Source organism: Leptinotarsa decemlineata, unplaced genomic scaffold (assembly GCF_025532065.1).
Source record: "Leptinotarsa decemlineata unplaced genomic scaffold, Ldec_3_MD MMD2_tig00026328_RagTag_RagTag, whole genome shotgun sequence".
Taxonomy (NCBI): domain Eukaryota; kingdom Metazoa; phylum Arthropoda; class Insecta; order Coleoptera; family Chrysomelidae; genus Leptinotarsa; species Leptinotarsa decemlineata.
The window spans coordinates 19,835,406-19,861,282 of record NW_027412688.1 but is presented as its reverse complement, the minus strand read 5'-3'; the positions used below and the strand labels follow the sequence as shown (position 1 = coordinate 19,861,282).

The window sequence follows — 25,877 nt, the reverse complement described above, 5'->3', positions numbered from 1 at the left end:
TTAGATGACAAGTTCACAAATATCAAGTTTGAATACAGGATATTCCAGTCAAATAAGTCATTTTCCGCAAGGAAAAATATACAATGCCTTGCAATAGTATGTACCAGCCCAATGTTCTTAATATTTACTAATTAAATCCGAAATACTAACTATTATAATGAAAAATGAGAAGTCAAAGAGCTAGATGATAGATTAACGAAGTTGCTACAAATTACAACAATAAATATTTGATGATAAATTTGAATGACAAGCTGACAAACCCCGTTTGTTCATAAGGGCGAAGTGGATTAACTACTTGAAACAAAATATCACTTGGAAACCGAAAGATCAGCAAGATAACTACCGTATAATTCCTAACAGACATTTCACTGCATGCGCAACAATTTCTTATACCCAGCTGAACAAATTCAGATCATTCTTATAATATTTCTAATACTAATTTGCACAATGAATGAATAAAATTGAGCTGCAAATAAAACAGAAATGTTGACGGTAATGAAGCGATATCCACTTTCATCTGAATAATAATAATAAATTTCTAGGGGGACTAATTCTGATATATGGAAATCATACCCGAAGCTTAACCCCCTTCCGCGGTCAGCAACTACCCCTCTATTTTTTTTCAACAGCATGGGGGGTCGAGTGATACATCATTTGAAAGGTTTTTTGTCCCTCTATTACTCCTGTAATTTTGTTCGAAATTGGTTCATTATCGAGAAATTAAATGTTGAACGTTTTATTTAAGAAGAAACAGACAATTCGCTGTCGCTCATTTTATTGAGGAGATCAACAAAAAATATCAATGGCAACACAATCAACGGATAAAGTGTTCAAAATGACCTCCATCTTGTTCCATTCAATCATACAGTCTACTTACGAAAGCGTTCCTTAAGTTATTGAAAATATCAGGAGTCAGAAATCGGCATTCCCGAATAATTCTCTGTCGCAGGTGTTCTAGATTTGTTAAATTTATTTAATTAGTAGTAAACGTTTTGAAATGGACGACACTGTTAGTTTTTTCTGCACTGGTAGTTTCTGTTGAATCTAGCTGTCGCAGAACAAAAAGTAGATAGTAGGCCACTGTTACTTCTTCACGAATTATTATTCAGTCATCCTTGTTCACTGTATTCCAACATGGTTTATTCTACTGAAGAAATAATAGAAAGTGTGGCAACCTATTATCGAAATAAAGAATGTGCTAAAGCTGTTGCAATAATTTATAATACGAATCATCCAGACCACATCGTGATCCATCAATACGTTAAACAGTTAATGGATAAGTTTCGAACTTCAGGTTCTGTTCACAACAGAAAACATGAAGTATCCCGTCCTGTCAGAAATGACAGAGTTGAAATTGCAGTTTTAGGACATATACAAATGGATAATCGTCTATCAGACAAATAGGTAGAGCGACTGGTGTTATCGGCTACTAGTGTTTTTGAAAGCCAACAAATTAATTCCACCCTTTCAAAATAAGGCTAGTTCAGGAATTAAACGAAGATGATCCTGATCGTTGACTTGTGAGGTCAACGAGAAATTGACCAATAACCCAAACCTATTATACAATACATGTTTTTCTGACGAAAGTTCTTTCATGTTGAATGGTGAAGTGAATAGACATAATTGTCGTGACTGGAGCGATGTGAATCCTCATTTGGTGATTGAAACACATTCACAAACGCCACAAAAATTGAATGTCTGGGCCGGCATTCTTGGTGATCATATTGTTGGACCATTCTTCATTGAAGGTAATCTCAATAGACACATACTTAGATCTATCACAAGACTGTGTAGATTCTATGATTACACAAATTTTAGAAAATAATAAATGAACGACAGTGAATTATCTGTTTTTTCTTAAATAATACGTTCAACATTTAATTTCTCAATAACGAATGTATTCAAACTACACAATAGTTATTGAAATAAATTATACTAATGAATGCCACTCCTATGATGATATTGATTCCGTGTCATTGAAGAATTCAAAGCAGGCATTTGGAATTACATTGGGGTGGAACTTATGTATCCGCCCAAATAATTTAATGAAGTATTTTCTTAACATTATAAATGGACTGACCCGTTAGTTACTAAATGATACATGAATGATATTATTTTATAAATTATGCAATACCTACAAACTATTGCAAGACTTTGTACAGTGTAAAACAATTCTGAAAACGTCTATTTTCTTGAATCTTTATTGTTTTTCCATTTAGAAAAGAAACCCTTCTGCAGTAACCCTCTAGAAATAAGTAAATTACCTTTTTGATGGCAAAAGCAAAATGTTAATAATTATAAACTATATGAGACATACCATAATTGAAAAAGTACTCACTCAGATTATTGATGCCGTGCGAATAAATGGGTTCGCAAATCGGAAAAAGGACGCCGTTTTGTTTAACGAAAGCATCGAACCTTAGACAAACAATGTTCAGATTAATAGATTTGCTCTCTGATTCCGCCAATCCCTTAATCTGAAATTTCAGGGGAAAAATGTTGTTAAACATATCTAGATATCTCACGAGGTGACCATCGCGTCTTTATCGACGAGATATCCACACATATTTAAGGTATCCTTCTATGGGTGAAGGAGGGAGAAAAGTGCATACCTTCAGAGTCAGTTCTCGCATAACCTTGATTATACCTCATCTTCGACGGATGCGATAAACTGGAAAAGGCAAAATATTTCTTCAATTTTTAGTAAAAAACATACCATACATCAAAGACCAGAATAACGTGTGATGTAACTTCTGTCACGATCAACACATTCTACGAAGTACAGTAAAGAGGAATTTAAAAATTCAGAACAAGAAGTCAATGTATTCATTCAACATATTTCAAGCTATAGTCTAATCAACAAGTTCAAAAACATGAAGAATAGAGATAAAGGTCCCAAAAATATGAGCGATAACTCATTCGATTCGGAATCACCTCTAGAAAAATGTTTTTGAAGGATTTTTGTGCAGGTAAAAAATTGCAATTCTTAAATTGCAAAAATTGTTAAAAAAAATGGTATTTAGTTTTTCGTTAATAACTCAAAAAATATTAATATTAAGGCAATTTTGAAAAAAGCTCGTTGAAGAGGAGGAAATTTCCGATAAAAAAATCCGGACTCCTGAAACTCTATTTCTATTATTTATAATTTTAATTTGACGTTGATAATAGGGTTCCGCGCGGCTGTTACGGCATGCGCGCGCTGCCGCTAAAGAGAGATTATCAAAAGAAATAATTTTTTTGTAACATAAAATGTTATTAAAAAATTTGAAAAAATCTAGTATCTTCTTAACACTTGAATGAATCGAGTCCCGTAGAAAAAAAAGTTGTATCACCATTTTTCAAAAAGTTATTCAATTGTTAACTAACAAATTTTTTCCAATCTTCGTTGGCATAAATAATGGGATAAAAGGTATGCATTATAAATAATTGGCCTATGAATTTTAAACTTCGTGGATCCTTTTGATATATTTCATATACCATACGATCCTGCGATAAAAGTTCATAAAAATTTATTAATTTGTTAATTATGATGTTTTATAACTATTGCAAAATGAAATATCTGGAAATTGTTGATAATTTTTTTTTTATTGATATTTAGCTATGTCTGTTTTCACAATAAATAATGGCAGTCATTAACATTACGTAATTTGTTAATTAAATTGTTTTAAACAAATATAGAAATTCAATATTTTTGAAATTTTTTTTGCTATTTTGTTGTCTAGAAATAATTGTTTTTTTTTCATATTTTTCTTAATTTTAATTGTTTAAAATCAATTTTTTTATATTTCGATTGTTTAAATAATTAGTTAAGAAATAATTTTGCTTTTAAAAATCATGATTTACACTTTTAAATAGTTTGGCAAAAAAAAAATTTTAATTATTATTTAATTGTTTATTAGTTTAACAATTAGTTATGTACAAATATTGACCAACGTTACATTTTTTCCTGAAGCAGAAAAAAATTATAAAAACAGCTATATATAAAAAAGTGCCAGAACTTGTTTTTTATTCATTATAATAGATATTAAAAAGTATTATTAATACTGTTAGATTAATATTAATAGATATTAGAAAGTATTATAATAAATAAAAAAATTGTGGCACTTTTTTATATATAACTTCGGCTTCAGAAAATATAACGTTGGTCAATATTTGTTTATAACAAATTGTTAGACTAATAAACAAATAAATAATAAATAAAACTATTTAAAGGTGCAAATTATGATTTTTAAAAGCAAAATTATTTCTTAAGTAATTATTTAAACAATCGAAATATAAAAAAATCGATTTTAAACAATTAAAAATTAAAATTAAGAAAATTTTAACTGCCATTGTTCAATGTGAAAACAGACATAGCTAAATATCAATTAAAAAAAAAATATCAACAATTTTTAGATATTTCATGTTGCAATAGTTATAAAAAATCATAATTAACAAATGAATAACTTTTAATGAACTTTTATCGCAGGATCGTATGATGTATATAGACGCGCGGAACCCTATTTTCAAAGTCAAATTAAAATTATAAATAATGGAGGTAAGAATTTCGGGAGTCGGGACTTTTCTATCGGAAATTTCCTCCTCTTTAACGAGCTTTTTTTTTAAATTTCTTAAATATTAATATTTTTTGAGTTATTAACGAAAAACTAATTTTTTTAAAAATCTTATTTTGTAAGTAACAATTGCAATTTTTTACCTGCACCAAAATCCTTCAAAAACATTTTTCTAGAGGTGATTCCGAATCGAATGAGCTATCGCTCATATGTTTTTGAACTTGTTGATTAGACTATACACGCCCGGTTGCCACCGCTCGAAGCTCGTTGCCTGGTGGGACGTCAAAATGTATTGCGGGCGATCTCACATTTTCAATTGCTCTTGCTCAGTTGTTAATTGACATAAAAACCGAAAAATTTACTAGTACTATGTTGCTGTATCTCTGCTGTTCCAATGTTTTGACAGAATCGGAATCAACGAACTTAGGCGTGCGCAGCGTTATAGAACAGTGCTTTGAAAAAAATTGTTCTGCAGCGCCATCTAGTGGCGAGGTACAGAAAAATAGATAGCCTGAAAACCTTCCCTATGAAAAATTACTTATACATGTCAAGTTTCATCACGATCGGTTGAGCGATGTATAAGTTTATCACTTACCAACCAACCAACCAACCAACAAACATCCATTTTTATATATTAGATAATTTTCAATAAAAATCTAAATTAGCCTGAATGAACACATACTCATTCAAGTAACACTTTATTGAAAGATTTCCACTAGACAGTTTACAAAACCGTAACACGTGTTTTGATGTACCATAGCTACATTAGGCGTTAGTACGAAAACACTTGATGAAGCCATTATATAGTGAAACACGTGTTACTCAAGTTATAGGAGCATGCAAACTAATCACCCGATGAAACAATTTTTGTGAGTTAACTAATTCCAATATTAATAAAAATAATCATTATTCAATAAATACAGATGTTGAGAAAAACTATTACCTACCTAATAATAATGAGTTTATATTCAATGAATATTTTATTACCTTTGTCTTTCAGTTGATTCTATAAAATCGTTGATAATATTTCTATATGACTGGAGTTTTATCTCACCACCAAAATGTTATTTTTAATACCTCGACACGTATTTCAATCACAAAAAATCATTTTCAAGAGGAAGAGTTTATTCTTCCTCTTGAAGATGATTACTTGGTGTTCGAAACACGTGTCGAGGTGTTAAAAATAATCGTTTGGTTTTGATATAAAACTCCAGTAATATTCATTACCACACCAAAAGTTCCAAACATTGCATTACAAGTAAATATTATTTCAGAAAAATTACGATTTTTATTTAGTATTGATAATACGGAATTTAATTTTCAATGCCACACTCTTTCGCCTTTGAAGTCCACATAATTATTAGATATAATTATTATCATCATCAAAAATATACATTCTCTTCAATTTCCTTTCAAGACACAAATTCCACATAATATGAATAAAAGTAAACACCACCTGCTAAGAGTAAACAAAGAATAAAGTGCTTAAATTAGCTTTTCTTGTATCATATCAACACACACTTGTAAGTGTTAGAAATTTATGGAGTAAAATATCCATCACATCGACCGAGATAATCAGATTAAATTATTTCAAACCTACTTAGCTAAACATACGAGGGGTGTTCAAAAACCATGAGTTTTCAACTCTTGGCAGGACGGAGAGCAACCGATTCAATATTGGTTTGTCGAGGGGCGGACCGTTTTCATCCCCAAAAGCGGAGATTTGTCGATTCCTAAGAATTAAAGACCGATAACATGCTTGAATTCGTGTAATTAGTTGTTTACAAGCATCTTATACACACGAATACCCACCGCAGTTAAACGAGTATTCGAACGGATATATGAGCAGAGAGGGTCGAAGAGAGGAGTAACGGAATGTAAAGAGAACCTTCTCATCGACAGATACGTAATGCATCACCCGACACAGTATAATCGTACTCCTCTTTGGCCTGGATCGATTAACGCAAGAGTACATCTTACATTTGCTCAGATACCTTGCGGTACCCGAAAAAATAGTGAGATGCCTGATACCACTTTGGCAGACCCGCTTCACCATAACATCTAGTCAGGCTCGAATCCAAACAGGGTAACTTTAAGGAGTATATTTCTCTTCTACGATGTCCAATGCGCTTAGAAATACTCAAGGATATAACTGTGGCACCCCCGGAAACTGTAGGCATTAGGTAATTTGTTGTATATACAGGGCTATTCAAATTCTATTCTTTACATGGGGATCTCGTAAACAATAAGAGATAGAGTGTCGGTTAAATTGCGGCAAAGTTGCGTATTTCAGAGACCTATTCAATGGTGTAAAACAATCGAATATAGCTCTTTTGGTTCTGGAGATATACAGAAAAAACAAAAAAACCAAATTATTTTTTAGCCTATATCTTCTTTATTCGCAGACATATTGAAAATATGTCCACATTTTGCTATTGACACTTGATATGGGCTACCAGAATATGTCCATGAATCTTTTATACAGGATGTCATCTGGCTTCAACCACCCCCATCTTTTAATTTTTAAATACGGACCTGTATTTTTTGTTGGAGTTTTTGTATCGTAGACGTTCACTTCATACTGAGAAATTGAATTTCATTTTATATTTCGGGATCTTTCGATAATATTTGATTTTAAATTACGGCCCTGGAAATTGGTTGACTGAGTTAAATACAAACACAATAGCAACCTTAACGTCTCCCTATGTACCGTAGAATTTTTAGAGAGTTTATTTTTAGGTACCTATTCATATTTTTTCATTTTCCCAGTGCTCTGAGCGTTTTCTACAATGAACTTCGAATAAAAAAACCTTTTATGATTATCTGAAACATATCTACAACAAAAATATATTCAATGTGTTTTGATGAGCAGAAAAAGAAATTATAGCAATAATAACATCCGAAACGAACACTATAATTGTAATGAAAATTTAAATGGAGTAATTTATATACAGAAAAACAGTAATAGCACAATAAATGTTCGAATTGGAGTCCTTCCATTTCGAGACAAATAATGGGCCAATGAGATGGCCTGCAAGATCACCAGATCTTACTATTTTGGACTATTTTCTATGGGGGACATTGAAAAATGCGATTTATGCTGGCAGAGAGATAGAAAATGTTGAAGACTCGAGATTGAGGACTTTGAATGATTTCGCAACAATGCTGCAAATAAGTGTATTAAATGCAATAAATGATATGAAAAACCGAGTTCAAAAATGTCTCGAAATGGAAGGACTCCAATTCGAATATTTATTGCGCCATTAATTTTTTTCTGTATATAAATTACTTCATTTCAATTTTCATTACAATTATAGTGTTCGTTTCGGATGTTATTATTGCTATCATTTATTTTTCTGCTCATCAAAACACATATAATATATTTTTAATGTAGATATGTTTCAGATAATCATAAAAGGTTCTCTTATTCGAAGTTCATTGTAGAAAACGCTCAGAGCAATGGAAAAAATATGAATAGATAACTAAAAATGAAAAAAAAAACTCAAAACTCTACGGTACACAGGGAGACGTGAAAGTTGCTATTGTGTTCTTATTCAACTCAGTCAACCAATTTCCAGGGCCGTCGTAATTTAAAAGAATAATTGCCACAATTATAATCAAATATTACCGAAACATCCCGAAATATACAATTGAATTTAATTTCTAAGTATGAAGTGAACGTCTATAATACAAAAACTACAACAAAAAATACAGGTCCATATTTAAAAATTCAAAGATGGGGGTGTCCCAAGTCAGATGACACCCTGTATAAAAGATTCATGAACATATTATGATAGCTCACATCAAGTGCCAATAGCAGAATGTGGACGGATTTTCAATGTCTGCGAATAAAAAAGATCTAGTCAAAAAAATATTTTGGGATTTTTTGGTTTTTCCTGTATATCTCCAGAACCAAAAAACTATATTCGATTTTTTTACATCATTGAATAGGTCTCTAAAATACGCAACTTTGCCATAATTTAACAGAAACTCTATCTCTTATCGTTCACGAGATCCCCATGTACAGAAACGAATTTGAATAGCCCTATAGATTATATTCAACTTTATGCCTTTGAAAAAGTTGGGCTGTTATAAAAACATATTACTAATTTTTAAAATTAAACTATGTACAAGCAATCTATACAGATATATATGAACATACACATACATAAACAGAGTGGCCACTTTTTTAATGGGATTGTATGGGTAACTTTTGAACCATAAGAGTTGGAAGGTCGGTCAAATGAATAAAAATTTGCATTCATAGAAGCTTTTTCAAGTGGTTCTAACAAATCGAGAATATCAGGGCCGATTACTGAGATATCATAAGAAAAGTAAATTTTATCATTTTGATTTTTCTTTTTTTCCCATGTTATTTCAAAAATTATCAAAAAGTATTACAGGCATTTTTTATTCCATAGTAAATTCTCCTCAATTTGACGTACTCTCTGGGACACTCTTAACTTATCTTTTTTACAATACGGGTCTGCATATTCTATGACACTTTTCGAAGTAGATTTTCGTGCTGAATTCAACGATATATCATACAATGTCATTCGAAGATGATTTTCAGGTGATTTTGACCCTTATCCAAATTTTTTTGGTTCGGATCCTTATTGAATTTACTTTTGGTGAAATTAACAACATGCAATACATTTCGATAAGAAAATCAACTTACTCATCTTGAACTGAAAGGAACGTATCATAATCAAAGCAAGAAAGAAGTAATGATTATTTACTTATTTCAAGTGGAAAAACCAATTAAATGATTGTTCGAAAGTAAATGAAAATGAATGAAAGAAGAGTTCAAAATGTTCACCATTTTGTAAAATGCACTTTGCGGTTCTGGAACTCAAACTTCTTATACATTTGCTTATTTCCTCTCCTTGAATACCATCCAATGCATTCTCAATATTCCTGCGGGGAATCACTATTGTCGGATTTGTCACTTGTTCCGTTGAAACAAATAAGAGAATCAAAATGTTTTTTCAAGATCATTACGATATAGTTTTTGTCAGGCTTGGTATTCAAATCTAAAATCATTGTATTCGCGTCTCCTGCCTATTTTATTAACAGCAGTTTTTGATAAATTGCATTCAACTAGAGAGGAATTCGTTCAAAGCACAACAAAGGTATGATGAATTAATTATATCGTGAAAGAACGAAACCAAATATTAAAATATTTCGACGTTTATCTACAACGTTACTTGCACATAATGCATTTATTAAACCTAGAGTTCCTGATGTACGACAAAACGAACCTATCAATGACATCAATGTTCTGGCCCAAATTCGAATGAATCCAGGAATAGGATCGAGAACTATGACCGGTGAATGCGATTTATCAAAAAGTGTTGTTAATGAAATAGTCAAGAGACGCGGATACCATGACTACAAATATCAAGCCGTGCAAAAACTATGTCTTAATGATCCTGAAAGAAGGTTACAATTATGTAATTGGTTTCAACGGAAGGTGTGGAATGACGACAATTTTGCTCACAATTATTTGGGGAGACGAAACGACATTCACAAATTCTGGCATATTCAATCGAAGGAACAAACATTTTTATGCCACAGAAAATACCTACTCACTTAATTCATGAAGTTAGACATCAATATAGTTTTCTTTGAACACATGGTACGGTTTGTTAAATAATAAATTACGAATACCATATTTAATTGACGGCTATTTAATTAACGGCAACCTAATCAAATGAAAATATGAATAAATTATAGAAGAAATGTTGGAAATGTCTGAATGGACATTTCAAACACTCACTTCATTAATTTTCATTCACTTTCGAACAATCATTTAATTTTTCTTTCAAATTAATGATATTTTCGTTCAATTATCATGAATTAGGTATTTCTCCTCTTGAAATAAGTAAATAATCATTACTTCTTTCTTGCTTTGATTATGATACGTTCCATTCAGTTCAAGATGAGTGAGTTGAATTTCTTATCGAAATGTATTGCATGTTGTTAATTTCACTAAAAGTAAATTCAATACAGATACCAAAGAATTTGGATAAGGGTCAAAATCACCTGAAAATCCACTTTGAATGACAACATTATGTGATATACCGTTGAAATCAGCGTGAAAAGTTATTTCGAAATGCTCATAAAACATGCAGGTCCGTATTGAAAAAAATGAGGTAGAGGTAGCCCAGAGAGTAAGAAACGCTGGATTCGAAATCCGATTACGTCAAAATGAAGAGAATTAACTATCGAATAAAAAATGCCTGTAACTTGGCCACGTAAGTATTGGTTACAAAACGGTAGAAATGAACTGATTTTTTTTCAAATTTATGATTTGCAAATATAAATAACACCAACTAATTGAGAAAAACAAAGAATAAATGGGTAAATGGATATCAGATAGGATCATATATACAGAAGTTCTCTGAGATGAAAATCAAATAAATCTCAAGTTAAAGTTACAATGAAGTAGTCACACGATAATCTTAATTTTTTTCACAACAGATTCAAATTTGTTATTATCGGCTTTCAGTGAATCTTTCGGCTTATAGTGAATCATAAGTTTTCCAGATCCTCTAACCTTGATGTCCACTTGCCCAAATATGCCATTGGGCAAGTGTCAGATATAGCACAAAAACTTATAACATGTTTCTCATCATATGACAAATTTTTATTGAATACTTTTTAAGCAGTCTGCCTATTCTCTTTACATTCCTCTCGAACTCCTAAGAACCATTACTGAAAAATGCCAAATGATTTTTGTTATTTCTTGCGCTTATTCGAAAAGATATTTTCAAAAAATGCACATTGCTACTCAAAATACAAAATTTTTCAATCTTACATTCACTAATAAATTTACCTTGATAATTTAATTACACTTCCGATCGGTATCAAATATCGTCTTCATTTTTCATCTAGGATCTAGGTAATGAGACTAGGAAAACATCACGTTTTTGAACGATATAAAAATTTTTATGAAAATGTTTAAATTGAAAGGGGTATATTTCAGGCAAAAAGAAAGGCGTTTATTGCTTTTTCACATATCACTTTATATAAAAAAGTGGGAATCTTCCAAAGAAAGGAAGAAAGCAATTCATTTCAAAATAAACTATGTACAAAGATGTGCATTTCATGCAAATAAGTAACTTTCAGACACAAACTGAAAGAAAAATCCCTCTCGAAACAATTACTTCCATATATAAACAATGAATTACACGAAAGAAAAAATAATTATTTTTATTAGTCAAATTCTGAAGCGTTTATTTCCCATAAAAATGTTATTTCATTAAACAAATAACACGAAAACTACTCACCACAATAATTTTAAAAACTGTTCAAATTAGTATACACACTACTGTCGAATCTAGCGAAATGATCGTTTTAATCGTAACTGTCGACTTTTCCGAAAATCTTTCCGATGGGTGTTCCAAATCCTTATTACTGTAAGATGTGGCAAAGCTCACGGTAAGAGATTAACTAGCTCTACTACAGTGTAAAGCCAAACATTTAAACGGTATCGATATGTTGTCAATCGAAGAACTGGAGCCTGGAGGATTTTTTTTCACCGGCTTGATAATGAATTTCGCTGGTTAAAAAGCCCGTAACTTTCAAGCAGTCTCTAGATCAATCGGATGATTTATAGAAAAAGTTTGCATCTTCCTGACAATTTATAGTATTCAGTGTCTCTATTTCTTGGCTTTGGGGGCTGTGGATTTTCGCAATTTCTTCCTTACGTTTCGCTGGCGGGAGTAGCTAGCTTCTTCAGAGGTTTATATACACCCTTAGTTAATATGTCAGGTGACAAGTATAACATTAACAATAGTATATTATATACCTAGGGTGAGAAGTGAGCTATTATTTACCGAGCATTTTTATATCCTGAGGCGCGTAGCGCCAAGGGTTATAATGTGTGAGGTAAATAATAGCTTTCTCAGCCGAGGTATACAGGGTCCTGCAACAGTGGCGCGGGGTTCCATATCTCTATTTAGGAAACAGATAGGAATCTAAATTTCTGTAATATTACCTCGACAAAATAAAAATATTAGCGGTCACACAGGGTGCTCAATTTTTTCTGGGCGGATTTCAACTGTGTTTTTTTAAATGGCAACCTATATTTTGGAATATAGGAATTGTTTTTTGGCAAGTAGAATTTATTCTCAACGGTATCCAGATAGAAGGCATCCAGATGAAAGATCTTTCCGAAAGGTCTTGACACGATTTGTTGAAACTCGATGTATCAATTAGTCTAAACATGAGCGCATCAAGCCAGCCACTAATGAAGATCATGAAGTGCAAGTTCTTCTTGCTTTTGAAGAAGATCCTAGTAGGAGTCAACGACAAATTGGTGAAATAGTGGATATAAGTGCAGAGATCAGTGCAACGAGTTTTGAAGAAATATCGCTTTCATCCATACCACGTTCAATTACATCAAGAACTACTGTATGCCGATTTTAAGAAAAGAGTGGGATTTTGCAATTGGGCCATGGGAAAAATTCGTCGAAACGAATATTTTTTCAATAACATTTTATGGTCGGATGAATCGACATTCCATAAAAATGGATTTGTGAATCGACATAATTACCATTATTGAGACAGGTGGACTATCAACATAGGTGCAATGGAGCAATGGAGCAATGTATCTTCAATTTCTTACGAAATGATTTACCAGGTTTGTTAGAAGATATTCCTCTTGACCTTCGCAATAGAATGTGGTTACAACATGATGGTGCACCTGCTCACTATTCGGCAGAAGTGAGAAATCATCTAAATCATGTATTTCCCAATAAATGGATAGGACGGAATGGGCCTGTACGATGGCCCGCTAGATCACCAGATTTAACAAACTGGATTTTTTCTTATGGGGATACATAAAAAATATGGTTTACGTCGAGCCGCCAACTTCTTCCGAAAATATGCGGCTTAGAATAACGAATGCTTTTCGCAGCGTTACACCAGCTGTCTTGCGCAGGATAGGACAGTCTTTCAAACATAGACTTCAGCTCTGCATTCAAGAAAATGGAAGACACGTTGAACATATTTTATAAAAGTTCCATTATCAACCTTCATTAAACTTTTCCTTTTGTACATACATACATTTATTTCGTAAAAAAATATATTTGTTTGGACACGCTATAATTTAGAAAATTGAAACAAGATATCCTTTGTATATTCTTATCAGTCCTCAAATGGATTACGCTTTGAAAAAAGTCTTTCATCGAGTGTATGGCGTAGAAATAGGAAGAACGACCATTTTTCGAAAAAAAATGCTTATTTAAGAAAAACTTTTGAACCTAGCCATAGGAAATACTCAACGAAATTTGTAGAGGTTTCGGTGGCGCTCCTTATGGATCAATAATATAAGGAAGATTCTGCAAATCTTTATTTACAATATGTGGCAAGCGGTTGCATACCCTGTATATCACAGGTCGATTTCAGATATATCGTTTGAGAGAGTTACCACAGTAGAATATTTGACCAAAAACAAAAATTCAATTGGACTTGGCACAACTTTATAATTCAAAATATTCTGAGTGACGAATATTGGAAAAAAAAAACCTGTCATGCTAGATATCTCGAAAACCGTCAATATTTTCGAAGTGGAGATATACATAAAGTGTCTTTTATTTTCTATGTAGAAACCGAAAAGGTGATAAAAAATATGGGTTGCCATTTAAAAAAACACAGTTGGGATCCGCCCAGAAAAAATTGAGCACCCTGTGTGACCGCCAATAATTTTATTTTGTCGAGCTCGAACAGTAAGGTAATATTATAGAAATTTAGATTCCTATCTGTTTCCTAATTAGAGATATGGAACACCGCGCCACTGTTGCAAGACCCTGTATATAAAATTTTTTTCACTACTAATATTGATATACCTATTAACAATTTTAATTTTGGCATTAGTAATTTTCTAACAATTTGTTGAATATATCGGAATGTCAAGTAGAGTGGAGCGTGTTTCTAATCAGACTGGCTTTATTTATGTAAAAATTTGGCATGTGTCAAATTTTGATATGAATCTAGGAAATATCTCATTGCATTTTTGATATATTTCAATGTTCCATTTCTCTCATCACTTCTGTATGTTCAGAACTTAGAATTTCTCAATTCTGCATTATAGTGAATAAAAAAATTTCCTTGGTTATATGATAACCCAAGGCAGCTATGAATTGTGCCAAATTGAAACGGTACAGTTTCCATGTTGAATACGCGATGTCGATGATAAGCGCGCAACATCTACTTAGGCCATGAAAACGTTTGCCGGCATTTCCATGACAACCAAACACTGTACAATGATTATTATTGCTGTCAGTTTGCCAAATGCGGTTTTAATTCAAATTTAGATGTCATTTTGAAGAAGTTAAAAGATCTATATAAGTAAAACGTCAATATAATTAATTGAAAAATAGTAACTATAAACCTAAGAAATCAAAAGTATTTACAAAGGAAGAAATTGACAAATTTATAGTTGTAGCTCCTGATGACGAATATTTATCAAAAAAGGTATACTTTTTTATTATTAGATCGTGTTTAATTTTTTAATGGAATGATATTTAGGCTGTTATGGTAATTGGTGTTGTCGGTGCCTGCAGAACAGATGAATTATGCAATATGCTCCTAGACAATTTAGATGTTTGCGATGATATTATCATAATAAATATTCTTAATTCAAAGAACAGAACATCAAGGAAGTTTGTTGTTGTTGAGCTACAATGGGTTAATGTTATTAAAAAATATTTAGCTAATAGGCCAACTGACATTACAAAACTATTTATTTTATACCGTAAAGGTAAACATATTAAACAAAATATTGGGCACAATACTATTAGTAAAGTACCATATGTCGGGGCTAATTATCTCAAATCAGAAAATCCTCAGTGTTATACTGGTCATTCTATAAGACGTAGCTCGGTAACACTTTTCACAGAAAACGGCGGAGACTTACTAAGCCTGAAACGGCACGGTGGGTGGAAGTCGGCTGCAGTGGCTGAAGGATATATTGAGGAATCAATAGCTGATAAGAAGAGAATCGACGAATTAGTGCAAAAATGTAATTTACCCAATGAAGCTTCAAATATAACTTCTTCTGCAAGTCAAGATGCTGTCTTAGAAAACGTCCATGGTGAAGATAATTTAGTGGAAAAAGGTAATGAATGCGTTCAAAATACAAGGATTGTTTGTAACACAGAAGTGAATTTACCTGGTCCAAATGTTAGTTCCATTAATACAGGAAATGCTGGAATACACATGATTTGTCACAATTGTACAATTAATTGTAATTTAAATAATTTTCAAGCGTTTTTCCAATGTTCAATTTCCTACTTCTTCCTACACTGCTCGATTTAAAACAGCAGTTCGATAGTTATACCCAAAATTACAATATGTTCTCTCTCAATTAGGAATCACACGTTAAAATGTAAGACCTCGTTAGTCCTCAGCTCGCACAAGTTTCTCAACTCGTGAGAGTTGTCGTTCGTATGGGGGCGACAGCTGATTAACGGAAAAACAGATTTTAAACAGATTTTTTTAAATTCGACAGTAACAGTAATTCGACAAAGATACTGGCGGCTTTGAAGATCGAAAACAAATTTTCTTTCATTTTTTTAATGTTCATTTTTCCGCTACATCATTGAGATTTCCAAAACCAGACTAGCTGATTGAATTTTGATGATGAAGTATCGGCGAATAAAAAATATGAGTCACTTCCGGTTATATATCGACAACAAATTCGCCTGCATAGTTTACTTCTCTAAGTGTTGCACAAAAGCTCCTATGCAAGGTCAATGTTATATAATTAGAAATAGTGACAAAGTGTTTTATTTATTCACTTTTATTTGAATGATAATTTTTCAAATGATACAATTCTAACAAAGAAACGCCACAATTGAACCGATTATGAAAATAATGACAACTAGGTACGTACGTGTAACAAATTCAATAAAGAGGCCCGGAAACTTTCCACCACTCGGAGACTAATAGAAAACGAAGCTCATTCAAAATGGTAGCATGAGTACGGCAACCGAACTGGGACACGTAATTGCGAAAATTAGCTAATAGGATTCCAGGAACTAAAATCGTAAACAAGAGATAAAACTGCAACCAAAAATAAAAATGATAATATTGTTATATAGAGTTCAAATAATTCCAATTGAGAGACAGATGAATCTGATAAAATATATCAAAAAGCGATTACGATTGATTTGCCCGATATTGTTATGTATAAAATAAATATTGGTCCCAGAATGTAACATGTGGTGAAAAACTAAATTCTTTCGTGACAAAATTAGAGATATATTACTACCAATTAGCAACTATATTGTATCACTAGTATTCAATAAATTCAGGAAGTTAAAATTGTTTTTGATTTTTACTGCCCAACTTCGTGACGTATCCCAAAAGCTTGAAATGTTATGACAAACCAAAAAAGCAAAAGAGTTATAATACTTATTCGAAGCACTAGCTCAGCGAAATTCCTTTGGAATTGTGATAGATACGAGGGATGCTCAAACAGAAATTCTTATTATACACATCTACAAAAAACAAACCACACAATAATTAAAGAAAACATGAAAATTATCCATACGTGCAATGACGGAAGGGAGATGAATTTGTTGGAGAAGCATTGTAAATGAATAAATTGTATGGAAACCCCAATTTCAAAACCCTCAATGGTCAAATAGAACTATGCAGCTCTCCCCTTTTAAATTTGTGAATTTTGACAACTTTTCGAATGATCATTTAACTAAAACATACTAATTTGTTATTGACAAAACACGATACATTTTTGAAATAGGTAGCTTTGATGAGAAATAACAGCAAAGCTATAAATTAGATAATGTTATAGTGGTATCATTACAAATATTCCTACTTTATGCACTTAGAGCAGTTTTGATTTTATGTTCAGCTGATTTGGAGAAGACCTTTGCTCGACAATGACCGGCAAGCACCCTTTACCCAATAGCTTGCAGTATTCAGCTTTAACAAAGTCAATAACAGGTGCCTTTCCCTAGGGAAGGTCTTTGTACTGCAAGCGTGTCTGTTCACTATCGAGTGTCCACAGTTTATCCAGATTTATTGCTGGGGACCATTTGAAGTTTCACCTCAAATGGTAGTTACGCATACCAAGCTTTCCAAATTATCCAGGGTGGTACTTGTGAAAGTTTATCCTGTGGTGATGCATACCACCAGCATTACCATGACCTCCGAGATGCTTACGGGGCTTACCAATACGTCCATGTCCATGGTTTACGTGTCCCCTTAGTTTCCTTGTTTTCTTTTTGTGGGTCAAAATTTTGGGTCGACATTTGGTCATGAACTCCTTATTCAAACATTTTACTAGTAACTCAATAAAGATAAATACTCGTACACTTGGAAAAATTTGAATCATGTGTACAAAATTTGCTGGAGAAGAATTTTAAAAATCGAGCTTCTGACATAATCGAAGCTCCTCATGTTGATTATCAGTGAAAGCTGCAGTGAAAGACAGAGGACGAATCTCGTTGGCGGTCGATGTGGAAGCTTGGCTTTGGAATAGTTCGCCTTTGGGCGCTTCGTTTATCTTTAACTATCGACCCGCCCCGGCTCAACACGGGTATATACAGTAAGTCTCAAATTGTTCCCTACAAATAGTAAACTTTTTTATAATAGATCTGTCAGAAATTTATACTGTGTGAAAAAACGTTCTGCATCATCTCAAATCTAGATGAATACAAACATTTTCTGAGATATTTAATCTCTACAATTTGGATTTTGTTCAGTTCAAAATCTCATGTTCTGGGAAGATAAAACACCATTCGTGGTAAAGGTAACCTCATCACTAAATCAGATATACTTTAAAAAAATCCTGTCATTGATATAATTTCCCTGCATCCATAAACAACACTCCATACAACGGATTTCGTCTCCTTTCTGCAAAGTATGTAGAAATTTGGGTTTGAACGCTTGCATTTTATGCCTCTTTAAACACCTCCATATTTTACTGCGGCTCATATTAAGTTGAAGTGATAAGTTTCTCAAACTAATTCTAGAAACAGCTTGATAAGCCGCCAATATGGTATCATCTTCAACATATTGTTTTACAATTTTTCTGTCCTTTGTTACTTGGCCGGTGCTCACGAAAACATTATATATTTTATGGATAGTTCCAGGGTGTACAGCCACCTCTAACGTGTGTCTTCTAATGAATTCTTGGTCTTTTAGCTTCAGAAAATTTATATTCACTTTCCAAGCAATATCTCCACTTTTTCTCCGTTAAAATCAAAATTTATCGAGTCGATTGAAAGTGAAACAGTCGTTTTATATTTGCACGAATAAAAATGTATTTTTGATTTTTTCAGAATTGAAGTTTTGAAATGAGAAAAGTAGTTTGTGTGTAAGGGTAGTTAACTCTTGTACCAATTCCTAATTTTGTATTCTCCCTGTACGATGAAACGCTTTTTTTTAATTAGCTGTGTGTCAGCAGACACACTGAATATAAATTATATTATTATTGATCGTTCCATAAATTAGTTGTGAGGTTTCAGTTGGACATTTTCGTAAAAAGTATTGTGAGTATTCAACCAAAAATGGATCAAACAACTGCCATATTCAAATTCATGCCGGCTAATTAATACCTCCCAGAAAATTACATTAGGAAGTACCTGTATCTATTTCGCGAATATAAAAAATAATTGAAAATTGTTAGAGTTTGGCACGTCATTCTCAGCGAAAACACTTTTCACAACATTTCAGTGTTATAAACATTTGAAAAAACCGGAAATTATATATTCTAAAATTCAAGTGAATATAAAAGAATGTCTTTGTGGTCTTAAATGAGAATCATAGTTGAATTGTAGAACGAAAATTACTTGAATCAATTGATATATCACCGGAAATATAAAGTACAAAACATATTATAGAAAAAATAAAACAGAACTCACCAAATTAGTTCCACAAACTCACCTACTGATACAAATACTTCCGATAATTCTAATTACTACCGAAAAGAAAAACTGACATTGATAGTGACTACACACGTTACATATCTCACTAATACCTACCTAATGAATGAAATTTTAAATAAATGCAACTATGAATGCATCTGATAAATGCGCAACTCGCTCGATCTTAATGACGATTGTTTACAGCTAAGCAGCGTTGCCAGATATGGTAGGTGATATTACCAATTTTTCAGTAGAAACAAATCAGAATTCATACAGAAATTGTGCGACTTGAGAGCATCTAATGTGGAATTTTAGTTGAGAGAAAATGAATATTGTTTTTTGAGTTGATAACAGAATAAGGTAACCTAACTACGACTACTCAAAAATACTAGAACGGAAATAATCAAAATTCACGATGAGAGGGAATTCTAAGACGAATTGTCATTTTTAGGCATGATAAAGTGGTCTCGCAATATGTGGGATAAATCTTTATGCCCCTAAATTTCATCATATACTCGGTCTAGCCACACAAATAAAGGTTTCGATAAAGAACTAAGGCACACCAAAAAGGATTTTCAACAAAACGTATACTCCGAAAAGCTGGTAAAACATACAATGGCAAGAAGAGAAGAATCCTATAAGGAAGAGAAGCCATTACAACCAGTGATGTCCCTTCCTTACATCAAATGACTTTCGGAGAATATAAAAATTAAATCTGAGTAAAACGGAATCTGCTTCAAAGCTGAACACAGCATCCGTAGCAGCCTTATGAATCAAAAAGAAGTAATAATGTAGCGCATAAAAGTATATATAAATAATGAAACACAAAATTATGCAAAATTTTTGAATGTATGTCTATACATTTGAAGAGAATACATAGGTAGGTATATTTCTTCATTACTATTTCAGATTTGAAGATATATATTTCAGACAGAAATAACAATAATAACAGCCATATAGACAATTGAAGAGAAACCTGAAAAATATCTTCAGCTTTGAACTACTTTAAAACTGTTTTCCTATCTTAAAAAATTGCTCAGATTTACCTAATTTATGGCAACACTGTAGCACCAGTTGAAACTTCCATCTTAGAACACTGTGCTGGCACATGCGCTATGATATCTTGTATTTCTCTGATGGATCCTATCCTATCTGACAAATGGGATATTTCACAATTTTTTACTATAGGAAATGCGACAATGATATTATTGAATATTGGCTATACTTATATCACCGCGACGTAACAAAAATTTGTTTCAACTCACATGGGGGTTTACAAGAAAATATATACCATCACAACAATTGAAACAAAGTTACCTACTCACCTACTTGAGTCAGGAGTCAAAAGTTTGCGATATATAGGAAGGGTGAGAATTGACCGACTACTGCTTTTCCTTTTTCATCATTTCATACGGTAGGGGTTTTATCAAAACAAGTTTGAGAAGTCACTCGCTATAGAGAAAAAAATAATTGACAAAAAGACTTGGCACCTTAACCACTTTCAAGGATATGCCTCGATTTACATTTACTGGAGTAGCCCATATTTTTAAAAAAGCATAAATTATATGCGCGTTTAACCATCTGTCAATTTAGTTTGACATGGACTAAGTAACCTACCTTAATACTGCTACCGCTACCCCTACCCCTCTTGAGGCTATGTTCAAGAGATGGAGCTGTAACTAGTTAACAATCTTTCTTTTAGACGAACGTTTTATACATACAGTCGAGCTGCGTTGAAATTAATTAAGTCCCAGGCACTTTGCTGTTTCGGTCTAATATTTCCTGCACTGATGCAGGTCTGTAGGTGATCTAATCGAATAATGTCAGCATGGTCCTGCTGCTGGGTGAACGAGACTAACCTCTGTGAGGTATCGTGCATAAATGTCTTGTCAGATATAATTCAATATTCAGCGTAGTATTACCCGGGGAAGTAGTTTTTTTCCGGCAGGCATTTACCAGAACCTACTGTGTAGGTGGACGGGAAAGATGAATATTTCCAGATTATATTTCCCTATTAATTTTTTTGTACGTATGTATCTCTCCTCAATAATGTCTTCAGACAGTATTGAGGATCTTCTTGATACTGTCTTCAGACAGTATTGAGGAGAGTATGCACAGGTAAAAATCCTCAACTTTGAAAGAATTTTTCAAAGCGTTATTTTCAACATCAATTTTTTATTGCAAGGCATTTTTATTGATGTCAATTATATGTCATACGCGATTTTTTATTTTAATAAGAAATTCAAAGTATTTTTGAATGTCTGTAATTTTTATATTATGTGCTTTAAACATAAAATAATCTAAAATGAATTTGCCAGACGTTAATTCGATTTTATAGTATAAAATAAAAATTTATAGTATAAATAAAAAAGTAATGAAAAGTATTGCGGTATAATGCTTGTGGTTAAAGAGAGACAGTTTAAAGTGCAAGACAGATAGAAAGCGACGGCAGCACATCGGCAAATGGACAACATGGCGTCAGTCTAAAGTCACATGTTTGTTTTGTGTTTTCGTTATTTGTGATGTTTTATTTATTATTTTGTTATAATGGCCAGTGATAAAATGAAATGTGTTTTCTATAAGGGACATAAAGATGAAATCATACTTTTCGTGGTTGATAAACTGAAGAAATGACAGGAAGTTCTGAATATACATTTAAAATATAAATTAAAGTACAGTGACATCGAGTTGCCTACTGAAATAAATGGATATCACAGACAATGTTACAGAAGTTTTACAGCTTTAATGGCAAAATACCGTGATCCATCGACTGAAATAGAAAGTATCAGTAAATCTACTTCACATACTTTGCCACTAAATACACCAGCAAATGTTAGTGAAACCATTGCGGAAAACATAAACAGTGAAATCGTAAGTGAGGTTAGTGCTTCGAGTTTAATTCATCACACAACTTCCGATAATAAATGTGATTTTGTCTGATTTGTTACAGAATTGGCCGCAGTGGTAGTGCGCCCGACTCACCATCGGAAGGCCGTGGGTTCGATTACCGCCTCGACCAGATATTTTTCTCAAGAGAATTCATCTGGTGGAAGCTGGAATGATTCTGTAACCGTGTTGAAAATCACAAGTTAAAAGGTAAGACCTCGTTAGTCCTTAGCTCGCACAAGTTTCTCAACTTCTGAGAGTTGTCGATCGTATGGGGGCGACAGCTGATTAACGGAAAAACAGATTTTAAACAGAGATTTTTTTGTGGGAGAGCAATTACCTTCCATAGTTGCAGATGTAATTATTCAAAGTGAGTATTGAATAGAAAATTAATCAATAAAAACTGAATTATTATATAACGAACAAAAACAATTACATGAATTTTAATTTTATTGTTACAGATGATGGAATATTGGAAGACAATGAAAATTCCCAAGACGATGATATAAATAATTCTGACAGTGAGAGGGAAGATGATGATGATTATGAAGATGCCTCCTTTTTTTGTGACACTATTATAGACGATATGACGATATTTTAATTTAAAAAAATCTGAAACTTTGCAATTCACGTGTGATATTCAGTACTTTTTTAATTAAAAAATACTTATAATTCTTTAACCTTCCTTGATATAGTTTTTATTCCATTCTTTTTAATTTATGATCATTTCAATTATATTTTCATTTTTATGTTAAAATGTTTTCATTCCAACTTGTATTCACAAGAACAAGTGTAAGTTATGTATTTTTGCAATTATTTTCTGTCTCATTCTTAAAATTTTCTCTTATACACTAGCCGATACGCTGCCGTCGTTTTCTATCTCTCTTGCACTTTAAACTGTCTCTCTCTAACCACAAGCATTATACCCCAATACTTTTCACTACTTTTTTATTTATATTTAATATTCAACAATCGAATTAACGTCTGGCAAATTCATTTTAGATTATTTTAGGTTTAAAGAACATAATATAGAAATTACTGACATTCAAAAATACTTTAAATTTTTTATTAAAAAAAAATAAAAAATCGCGTATGGCACATAATTAACAACAATAAAAATGCCTGGCAATGAAAAATTGATGTCTGGTGGATCTATCTAAAGGCAAAAAATTAAAAAATTATGCTTTGAAAAATTCTTTTAAAGTTAAGGATTTTTACCTGTGCAGGTAAGATGCGCATTAATAAACGCAACCACTACCGCCAGCCAGGTAGCCCGGACTATAACCGAAAGAGCAAGAAAGCCAGCATATCAAAAAACCAACTGTTCTAAAATTCTTGTTTTCAAAACGTTGCTAGCTCCTGTACTATTATATATTGGTTGGGCTGAAGGCTTTCAAAGGAAAGTATTGTACTACATAACGATGACCAATTTTCTCCATTTTCACAAATTCACCGAAAACGTTCGCTATTGATGGGTGCCAAACAAATACTACTTCAAACTTGAATCATATTCTCAATGAATTGTGTTCTTTCTAATACAGTGATATTTTTCAAACAACTACCGCCATCTCTCGGTCAGGTCGGGTACTTCCGAGACGACCCTGGTATATACCAGGTGTTTTTGCTAAGCATTATCTCAGGGTAATTCCTACAGAATCTCTCATTTCAACTTTTATCAGATCATAAGCAAGTCCAGGTCTGCTTTATAGGCGTCTCAGTTTTCTGGGATCGAGATATGTGTCAGTAATGTATTGTTCCCTTAAACGCTATAAATGTAGTACCTAATGTTACGTCTATTACTTCCCTAGTCTGTCATGACAATTTGATTATTATTTTCAAAGATCCCTCCCCTTTTTTTCTTACCACTCAATAATCTACGATAATCATTCTGAACGAAGTAAAACTAAGTCAAGTAGATAGACTTGATATCTCAATACAAACAAGATAAGGTTACTATTGAAATATAACAAAAGTTAGTATTTGAATACATTTTGTGGCGAAGCTTATACAATTGAAAGAAAACCCTCATCACATGTTAATTGTTCATGAAAGGGGCTAATAAACGACTCGTCATGTATTTACAAGTTTCTTCCATTACACGATCTGCAAACGGGTATTCATTCCCAACTTTCCACATGAATCAACCACTTTTCGTTTTCTTTCAACAAAAACTAACGTTTTTGTCGAATATAATGAGGCACGAAAATTAATTTCAGTAATCCGTATGCAAGTAGTAAGTATATACTTCCGTATCGAAAAGGAGTCTGTGTTGATTATAAATTGGCGATGTACGTGGCATTGTTAATTTGTAACCAAATGTCAGCCTCTTATATAAGAACATCAAAAAGTACATTCCTAGAAATGTAGGCTAGATTTTGTGCATACCGGGCCGGTGGACATATTATGCAAGTTAGGGGGATCTTCTAGAGCGCCAAATTTTTGGTTGGCAAAATGCAAACTCTAGAAATGAAAATTCTTCAACAGTAATGAAATACAATTTTAGCATATACGAAAATGATCCAAGACTTCAATAAACTTCCAAAAGATATTTGAAACCATAGCCCAAAAACAAATCATTCATGACCCAACAGCGCTGTTTTGATCCGCCACAAGTCTCATCAGTTTTGCTAGGCTGAACCACTACTGATAATACACTATAGGGTCGAAACTGTACCTTTTTGTGTTGGATCACGAATACTTTGAGGCTCTGGTTTCAACTAATTGCCTTGCGATGAAAGACGAATCTCGTTCGGAGGTCTCTGTCGAAGCTTGGTTTTGAAACTGACCGTCTTGAAAAGCCTCTGTCATATTCAAGGAATCAGTATTTTGTCAATCCTACACATGGCGTCTTTGTAAGGAGAGATGTCATTGTTTCTCCTTACTCAGGTTTTTCTTTTAAAGACAGTCGAGTTCAGCATTGCATTGTGGTTCAACCTAGCACCACTTATGGCGGAGACAACTCTGTCTGGTATTGAAACATGAATGCTTTTTTGGGATATGGCGGTCATTGTCTTGGCTTTGCAACCTACCTTCTTGGGTAGCCTCGTTTATCTTTAATTCATAGATTGAGACTTATTTTGGTAACACTGGAAACAGTTCAAGAAAACTGGCAAAACTGTTTCTATTCAGTTTATGAATTCGTCAGTGAAAGATTATCATTAATTTGTATCGTGTGATAGTCGTATATTTCAATTATTGACATATACATTCTGAAGTTATTAGTTTCAAATGTTTCAAGATGTGTTTTTATTATTATATTGCATTCCATTCCACTATCAGTTGTTTGATTGCTACATTTGGATATTTATGTGAACATCCATCAATGATGGATCCACAAGCCGGGAAGTACCAATAAAGTTCTTTGTCTCTGTATGTAGGTTGTGATTAAAAATACTCTGTTCTGGTGCACAAATCGATGAAGCATGTGTATTCTTTCTTCGATTCAATTGTAGCTCATTTTACTTTCATATTAACGTTGTCAAAAATTTAAATTGCAACAATTTCAATAGAAAAGAAGAGGCAATGAACATTAATAAAA

General features: G+C 32.7%; 2 protein-coding genes and 1 long non-coding RNA gene across 8 annotated transcripts in view; 2 read left to right on the top strand and 1 right to left on the bottom strand.

The window, feature by feature from the left end:
• The window catches only part of LOC111515562 (organic cation transporter protein-like), a 244,514-nt gene that overhangs the window by 11,674 nt on the left and 206,963 nt on the right, over positions 1 to 25,877 (top strand). The gene's annotated exons all lie outside the window — the stretch shown is intronic.
• Positions 1 to 25,877, bottom strand: part of Rel (nuclear factor NF-kappa-B family member relish) — an 81,926-nt gene that overhangs the window by 40,262 nt on the left and 15,787 nt on the right. For all 3 annotated transcript variants that reach the window (XM_074182790.1, XM_074182792.1, XM_074182791.1), the window contains exon 5: positions 2,339 to 2,477. In XM_074182790.1, the coding sequence (XP_074038891.1) occupies positions 2,339 to 2,477 (139 nt within the window). The remainder of the gene's footprint in view (positions 1 to 2,338; positions 2,478 to 25,877) is intronic.
• LOC141485658 (uncharacterized) lies at positions 21,773 to 23,088 on the top strand. 2 transcript variants are annotated; one of them, XR_012467335.1, is made up of 3 exons: positions 21,773 to 22,333; positions 22,404 to 22,709; positions 22,801 to 23,088. It is a non-coding gene; the product is annotated as an uncharacterized lncRNA (long non-coding RNA). The 2 variants fall into 2 exon arrangements; XR_012467334.1 differs by having other exon boundaries at positions 21,805 to 22,333; positions 22,404 to 22,549.